This window comes from Zingiber officinale, chromosome 3A (genome assembly GCF_018446385.1).
Source record: "Zingiber officinale cultivar Zhangliang chromosome 3A, Zo_v1.1, whole genome shotgun sequence".
Lineage (NCBI taxonomy): Eukaryota > Viridiplantae > Streptophyta > Magnoliopsida > Zingiberales > Zingiberaceae > Zingiber > Zingiber officinale.
The window spans coordinates 70,562,872-70,571,337 of NC_055990.1; the positions used below are offsets into that span (position 1 = coordinate 70,562,872).

At 53.1% G+C, this 8,466-nt stretch overlaps 1 protein-coding gene across 1 annotated transcript; it reads right to left on the bottom strand.

The window, feature by feature from the left end:
* Positions 1–4,634: 4,634 nt before the first annotated feature.
* Positions 4,635–5,954, bottom strand: LOC122050465. The gene is made up of 2 exons (XM_042611367.1): positions 5,874–5,954; positions 4,635–5,147 (listed from the first exon to the last, which is right to left on the bottom strand). The coding sequence occupies exons 1-2, from the start codon at positions 5,952–5,954 to the stop codon at positions 4,635–4,637; spliced, it is 594 nt and encodes a 197-aa protein (XP_042467301.1).
* Positions 5,955–8,466: the final 2,512 nt, after the last annotated feature.

Below are 8,466 nucleotides of genomic sequence, written 5' to 3' on the forward strand. Positions count from 1 at the left end.
CGGCCATACTGGTCGTCCGGGGGGACGTAGGCGGGGCTGAGCGAGTGGGCCGCTCGGTCATATGCTCAGATGAATAGCGCCTATGTTGGCCTACGACCCAGCTGAGCGGCCGCTCGGCCCAATCAATTGCCATATGTGGATTCCTGAGCGTCGGAAACTCGAACCTTAGCCGAGTTATCTCCTTGCCGACCTGGCCTTTTGCCGCGGCCAATCGGCAAGGTGGCCTCCCGCTCGGCTCACCTTTTACGTCGATCGTCTCAACCTTAACCTCCACGTGTCATTAACCTCTGTCCGTACGGGACCCCTCCTTTGCTACCGGATTATGTGTCTCCCCGTCAAGTCTAGTCGAAGGAGGCTGTAAGTCTGACTGACTGGACTATCAGCCTGGCGACATGACGACCGTTCTGTATCTGATGAGAATGCCGCTCGACATGGAACCCACTGACACTTGGAGAGTTCGACTTACCGGTGGTTGTCTTGCCGACCCAACATCGGTCAATGCTGATGTCCTCCGAATTTCCTCGGAATTTGTGCAAATCCCTGCCATTAAGGCTGAGCACGCGCCCTTGCCTGCATAATGGGGTCATTAAATGCGTCCAATGGGGTGATGCCATGTGGCCAGGCGGCCGTCATCGCCTGCTCGAGTTGTCAGGCTCGATGTGACCCCTGGCGCTTTGAATTCAACGGGCGGATGCGCTCCTCGGATCTCGCACCCTGGATCAGACGGTTCCGACCACTTGAGCCCTATCTTTATAAAGCCGCTTCCTTTCCTTCCGCCGCTTCTGCTTTATCGCGCCCGTGCTCTTAAAGGTTCCTGCTTCATTCTCCGGCGAACCAATTCACGACATTTCGGCCATTCGTTCTCTTCTCCAACCATCCTTTTTCCTGTAAGAACTCTCTGCTCATTCCTTTTCTGTTTTCTTTGCGCTTTTCTTCGCATTCCGGTGGTGTCTGTGCTTCGCAGGCATTGTTCCGTTCATCTCCTTCGTTGCCTTCTGTTTTTCCTTTGCTTCGCATTCCGGCGGCAATGGCCGGTTCCTCTGCCCCCTCTCCCGGCCTTTGGTATCAAACCATGGAAAGTAGGTTTGATTCGGGAGATGCCTTCAGACTTATCAATACCTACGACATCCCTGATGACCATAAAATAACTTTGGCCGAGTCGTCCGACCGGCCTAATGACCCGCCGACCGGCACTGTTACCTTCTTCCGCGACCAGTTTGTAGGTGGCCTTAGGTTCCCGATCCACCCATTCATCTTAGAGGTTTACAATTATTTTCGCATTCCGCTCGGCCAGCTTGTGCCTAATTCCTTTAGGCTGTTGTGCGGCATCGTCATGCTTTTCCGGGTGCACGACATTCCCCTCAAGCCCCACATCTTTCACTACTTCTATTACCCCGAGCAATTCGAGATCGACACCTTCCTATTTCAATCGCGGATCGGCTTGGTCTTCTTCGATAAAATGCCTACTTCCAACAAGCACTGGAAAGAGCATTTCTTCTTTTTGAGTTTTCCCGATCCGCCACCCTTCCGAACACAGTGGCAAACTTTGTTGTCAGACCGAACCCACCTTTTTACATGCGCCCAATCTGCTGGCCGGGCTGAAGCTAGACATCCATAAGCTGCTGCCCGAGGGGATGATGTATCTGTTCGGGTTAAGTCCTATCCGAACTCGACTTCCGAGCGGCCCTGGTAAGAAATAACCTTCTCTCCTTTTCTTAGAGTCTAACTGATTTTTTTTCTTTCCCGTAGCCGAGACCATGATGAAAGCAGTGGTGTTTGGCAAGCTGAAACGCAAGGCCGCCGAGATAGAAGCGGCTGCCGTGCAGGAAGCGGAGAAACTGGGCCTCACCCCGTTCGGCTCTCACGAAGGTGAGAGTGAGGAGGTTCAGACGGCGGGCGAGGCATCTGCCGCTTGGACGGCCACCACCGATGCAGCTGAGGAGATCGCTCCACCGAGTGCGCAATCGGCCACTCGGCCCGAGGAAGCCAGATCTGATGACGATGAGCTTCTGTTGGTCGGGCGTAAATGCCGCCGAACGGGCACCCCCACCCGCTCGACCACTTCTGCTGTTCACGTGTCCGAACAGGTGGACAATCTTCCCGCTCCTGCGTTTGTGGAAGCGCTGTCCTCCGACAGGACCCTATCTCAAGGAGACTGGCCTTCCGACCCCGTAGCGGCTCAGCCCCTTACCTCGCTCCCTCCAGCCCGCCAAATAATCAAGCGATCTCTTATTCGCTCCGAGCCGACCGGACAATCTTTTGCCTCGTCAGCGTCCGCTCAGTCTACTCCGGGCTGACACAGGACGATCATGGCTTTGCTCCACTTACCAACAGAGGAGTACTTGCAGAAGGCTGGCCAGCCGTCAAGCCCCGAACACTTGATAACAATTCGGGGGCCCCTCGCAAAAGTCTAGGAAGATGCCCGAGCGCACGTGGGCGTGATGCCACCTGAGCTGATCAGCAACAGTTATTTGTAGCAAACTACTAGGGTAACTCTTACAAGCTCTTTCTTCTTATCCTCCGTTCGGTATTTTACGTTTTTAACTGAATCACAGCATTGGGTCGAGAGTATAGCGGTGTGCCACCACTTAGCTTTACTCGAGGAGGAATTCAAAAAGCTCAAGGTCTCTGGGGAGACCCCTCTTCAAGGCCCTTCCTACGCCGAGCTGAAGGACGATCTGGAGAAGGCCAATAAATTGCTAGAGGCCGAACGACATAAATCTCCGGGCTTGCAAACCATGGTAGACCGGCTCGAGACCCAAGTCAAGACCTACGATAAGAAGATTACTCTGGCCACTAACCGGAAGAATTAGGCCGTCACTGACCTGGAGGCGAAGAATGCTGAAGCCCGGGCGCTCGAGGTGAAAATCAACGAATTGACCGGACTGCTGACCACTGAGAAGGACGGACGCTCGGCGGAGGTGGCTACTCTTCAGAGTGATCTGAAGACCCTTCAAGACGCATTAGAAGCCTCCCGAGCTGCCTTAAAAGAATATCAAGACTCCGAGCTGAGCCGGGTTGCTATCATGTAGCAGAACTATATCCGCTCGGAGAAATTTGTGGAGAAAGCCTGTGATCGGCTCGTGCAAGCATTTGAGTTGGCCATCACTGCCACAACCGACTATCTGAAGACCAAGGGCCAGCTTCCTGAAGACTTTACTATTCCCGTCCGCAACCATGCCGACCTTCTGACCACGATTCCAGACGAGATTTTTAATTATTTAGAGTGAAGTCCTGAATGTATGTTGGTCGTCCGACCTATATCACCCTTTTGTAATCGCTGTTCGGCTAGGTTTGTTGAATGAATCTTTCTATGCCCGTTTTCTTGTCTAATCATGCGCATTTGGACAGCGTGGTTTGTGAGGCCGTGCCTCTCGATATTCACGTTACCGTTTGGCAGTCTAATGTCATATCACCATCGTAAGTTTCCTTGGGCTTTTTTGATGCCAAGGCTGGACCCTCCAATTGTCGTTCGGCAATTTATAAGTTATGTTTTCAATCGCCGCTCCACGAATTCTGGACCGGGGGCTTATAGTCGCCGGTCTAACTCTAGAGTTTAACGTCGTCGCTCGACGATCTTCCGAGAGGGATATTTATGGTCGCCGCTTCGATCCTATAGTTTAACGTCGCCGCTCGACGGTCTTCAGGCTGGGGGGTTTATAGTCGCCGGTCCGACTCTAGAGTTTAACGTCGCCGCTCGACGGTCTTCCGAGCGGATATTTATGATCGCCGCTTCAACCCTAGAGTTTAACGTCGCCGCTCGATGGTCTTCAGGCTAGGGGGTTTATAGTCGCTGGTCCGACTCTAGAGTTTAACGTCGCCGCTTGACGGTCTTCAAGCTGGTGGGTTTATAGTCGCCGGTCCGACTCTAGAGTTTAACGTCGTCGCTCGACGGTCTTCAGGCCGGGGGGTTTATAGTTGCCGGTCCGACTCTAGAGTTTAACGTCGCCGCTCGATGGTCTTCAAGCCGGTGGGTTTATAGTCGCCGGTCCGACTCTAGAATTTAACGTCGCCGCTCGACGGTCTTCAGGCCGGGGGGTTTATAGTCGCCGTTCCGACTCTAGAGTTTAACGTCGCCGCTCGACCGTCTTCTTGCCGGGGGGTTTATAGTCGCTGGTCCGACTCTAGAGTTTAACGTCGTCGCTCGACGGTCTTCAGGCCAGGGGGTTTATAGTCACCGGTCCGACTCTAGAGTTTAACGTCGCCACTCGACCGTCTTCAAGCCGATAGGTTTATAGTTGTCGGTCAGACTCTAGAGTTTAACATCGCCGCTCGACGATCTTCAGGCCGGGGGGTTTATAGTCGCCGGTCCGACTCTAGAGTTTAACATTGTCGCTCGACGGTCTTCAGGTCGGGGGATTTATAGTCGCCGGTCTGACTCTAGAGTTTAACGTCGTCGCTCGATGGTCTTCAGGGCGGGGGGTTTATAGTCGTCGGTCCGACTCTAAAGTTTAACATCGCCGCGATGGTTTGAAGAAGCTGGGTTGTTCGGCATGCATTAGTTATGCAGTGGCGTTTTCATGATCTTATTCCTGCATTCAAAGGGTAGCACGGAACGGGAATACACGTAATTAATTACACAGGCACACCTTTTACTCAGCTCGATAAGGCTGGAGGTGGTTAGCGCTCCATGGTCATTCCAGCCGTCGTCCGTCTTGATCTTCAAGGTAGTAGACCCCCGATCGAAGCTTCTCGACGACTTTGAAGGGTCCCACCCAGGGCGCTTCCAGCTTGCTCACATCACCGACTAGCTTCACCTTCTTCCATAATAGATCGTCAGCTTGGAATGCTCTGGGGATTACTCGCCTATTGCAATTTTGCTTCATTCTCTGCCGGTACGTCATTAGCCGAATAGCTGCTTTAGCTTGTGCTTCATCTACCAGATCCAGCTCTAGCTGCCTCCGTTCGGTGTTGTCCGCGTCGTAGTTCTGGACTCGATCGGACTCGATCCTGACCTCTACTGGAACGACAGCCTCTCCTCCGTACACCAGGTGGAACGACATGACCCCGGTTCCTTCCTTAGGAGTCGTGCGGAGTGCCCATAGGATGCCAGGGAGTTCATCTACCCAACTGCCCCCGAGGTGGTCGAGCCGAACCCTTAGAATTCGAAGAACTTCCCGGTTGGTGACTTCGGCTTGTCCGTTGCTCTGCGGGTATGCCACAGAGGTGAAGTGTTGCTCGATGTCGTACCCCTCGCACCATTCTTGGAGCTCTTGTCTGACGAACTGTTGCCCATTGTCGGACATGAGCCGCCGTGGAATACCAAACCGGCATATGAGATGCTGCCAGATGAATTTTTTGACCATCTGCTCGGTAATCTTGGCCAGCGGCTCGGCCTCAACCCACTTGGAGAAGTAGTCCACCGCTATGAGTAGGAACTTCCTCTGCCCGGTCATCATAGGTAAAGGTCCCACGATGTCCATACCCCACTGGTCGAACGAACAGGATACCGTGGACGCCTTCATCTCTTCCCCCGGTCGATGGGAGAAGCTGTGGTATTTTTGGCAAGACAGGCAAGTAGCAACGGTCCGAGCGGCGTCTTCCTGGAGGGTTGGCCAGAAGTACACGACCAACAGGATCTTCCTAGCTAATGATCGGCTGCTTGGGTGTCCCCCGCAAAATCCTTGATGCACTTCCTTCAATATATATTCCGCGTCATCTGAGCTGACGCACTTTAAAAGTGGCCAGGAGAAAGCTTTCTTGTAAAGCTGGTTCCCGATGAGGGTGAACCGACCGACTCTCCTTCTCAGAAGCTGGGCTTCATCCCGGTCGGAAGGAGTGGTTCCTGACTGTAAAAACTCGACTATAGCCGTCCTCCAGTCGTTGGGGAACATGAGGCCTTCCATCCTATCAATGTGCGCTACTAAGGATACCTGCTCGATTGCTTGTTGAGCGTCGATCGGTGTTATCGAACTTGCAAGTTTAGCTAATTCGTCCGCCGCCTGGTTCTCCATTCAGGGTATCTTCTGTATGACTACCTCCCTGAAGTTGGGTTTAAGCTTTTCGAAGGCTTCCGCATAGAGCTTGAGCCTCGCATTATTTATCTCAAAAGTCTCTGAGAGCTACTGGGCGGCAAGCTGAGAATCCGAATAAAGGATTACTCGGTCGGCCCCCACATGCCTAGCGGCCTGCAAGCCAGCTATGAGGGCTTCATACTCTGCTTCATTATTTATTGCTCGATAGTGCAACTGGACAGACAGATGCATCCGCTCTTCATGAGGAGAAAGTAGCAAGATACCAATCCCACTTCCGAGCCAAGTGGATGATCCGTTTACAAATACTCTCCATAAAGCTTTGGGCTCAGGATTCTGTACCTCCGTTACGAAATCTGCCAAGGACTGCAACTTAATCACCGAGCGGGGTTGATATTGGATGTCAAATTCACTGAGCCCCATTGTCCACTTGATGAGCCGTCCGGATGCTTCTGGATTTAGGAGCACTCTTCCCAGCAGGCTGTTCGTCGTGACGATGATCGTATGTGCTAAGAAATAAGGGCAGAGCCTCCGTGTGGCCAAAACCAGTGCGAAAGTGAGCTTCTCGAGACCGGTATAGCGGGACTCAGCGTCTTTTAAAATGTGGTTTAGGAAATACACGGGCTGCTCTTCTCCGTCCTCTTTCACCAGCACCGAGCCAACAACATGCTCGGTTGATAACAAGTATATACGGAGCGGCTCGCATACGCTCGGCTTAGCCAACACAGGTAACGAATTCAGATAGACTTTCAAGTCTTCAAACGCCCGATCACACTCCCCGTCCCACTGAAACTTGGTAGCTTTACGCAGGATCTTGAAGAAAGGTAAGCTCCGGTCGGCCGTTCTGGAGATAAATCGCGATAACACCGTTATCTGACCGGCAAGACACTGCACTTCCCTCAGGTTTATGGGAGGCGGCATATCCTGTAGTGCTTTCACTTTGCTAGGGTTCACCTCTATACCCCGCTCGGTCACGATGTAACCGAGGAAGTGTCCGCCTTTTGCTCCGAACAGACACTTTTGGGGGTTCAGCTTGACTCCGTACTTTCTCAGCATTCGACAGGTTTCCTCTATATCTGCACAAAGATCCTCCGCTCGGAAAGAGTTAATAAGTATATCATCCACGTATACCTCCAGGTTGCGTCCGATCTGCTCCCGGAACACTTTGTTCATTAGCCTTAGGTATGTAGCCCCGGCATTCTTAAGCCCCGTCTGCAGTAACGAAGGTCACTTTTTCCTGGTCTTCCTGGGCGAGCGGCACTTGGTGGTAGCCCTGATATGCATCCAGCATGCATATCAGCTCGCATCCAGCGGTAGAATCTACTAGTTGGTCGATTCGGGGCATGGGGTAAAAATCCTTTGGGCACGCTCTATTCAGGTCACGGAAGTCGATGTAGACCCTCCATTTGTTGCCTGGCTTGGAGACTAGCTCCACATTTGCGAGTCAGCTTGGGAATTGCACCTCCCGTATATGGCCGGCCTGCAGAATCTTCTCGACTTCAGCTCGGATGATGACATTCTGTTCGGCGCTGAAGTCCCTCTTCCTCTACTTTACCGGCCGAGCGTTCGGTCGAACATAAAGCTCGTGCTGCACTATGCTTGGCGAGACTCCCGGCAGCTCGTGAGTCAACCAAGCGAAGACATCGCAGTTCTGTTGCAGACATTCGACCAGCTTCTCCTTCTGGCTTGGTTCCAGGTCGGATGCTATGAACATAGTGGAGTCCGTGTTGGAACCCCAAGGTTATTTTGGTGTGATCAACAAGTTAAGTTAGGTCCTATCTTGTTTTAACCTTGTGTCTAAGTGTGCAGGAGCTTAGGAGCACAGATACTCGAGCGGAAGAAGCGGCTAGCAAGAAGGACGGCACGGGGAGAGAGCCGAGGGATGAGGTGCCGTGGAAGAGTACCCCGGTGGACGAGAAGGAAGCGTGCGCTGGTTCCGAGGGACGAGAAGCCGGAGCGGAAGATTGCTCGGGGAGCAAGATACGCAGCTAGCGAGAAGGTCGGCACGGGAGAGAGCCGATGGGCTCAGGTCTGGCGATCGAGGGCAGGCTGAGTCAAGTGACGAGAAGGAATCATCGCGATGACTCAGGGACGGGAGCCGGGCGAAGCCCGCTCGAGAAGACGGAAGTTGGGTTTGGGTGAGCCTATTCTAGATGGCGAGATCACCAGTAAGCGGATCCGGGCGGAAGACCGGCCGGCGGATTGAAACAGGCGAGGTCCGGACGAAAAGTCAACGGAGTTCACTGTAGGCCGGGTGGCTGACCGGCGCCGGATTCCGGCGCCTGAACCCTTCCAGTGCGGACCCGGCCTTTGACCAGATCGAGTTTGACTCGATCGATCGTGGGGATAAAGTTTATCCCCCCCAGGGCGCTCGGAATCCTTCGGGGCGCCCCGACCAAGGCTATAAATATAGCCTTGGTCCAGAAGCTTTTCAACAATCACGAGCATTTCATTTCCAAACACTTGTACGCTTTAGTTGTAGTTAAGCTTCTAT

What these genes read in the sequence shown, in the direction of transcription:
- LOC122050465 (XM_042611367.1), bottom strand. Translation starts at nt 5,954, where the DNA reads ATGGAGAACCAGGCGGCGGACGAATTAGCTAAACTTGCAAGTTCGATA. An exon ending in CTCAACAAGCAATCGAGCAG is followed by an intron (nt 5,148 to 5,873) that starts GTATCCTTAGTA and finishes GCATACCCGCAG; the next exon opens with AGCAACGGACAAGCCGAAGT.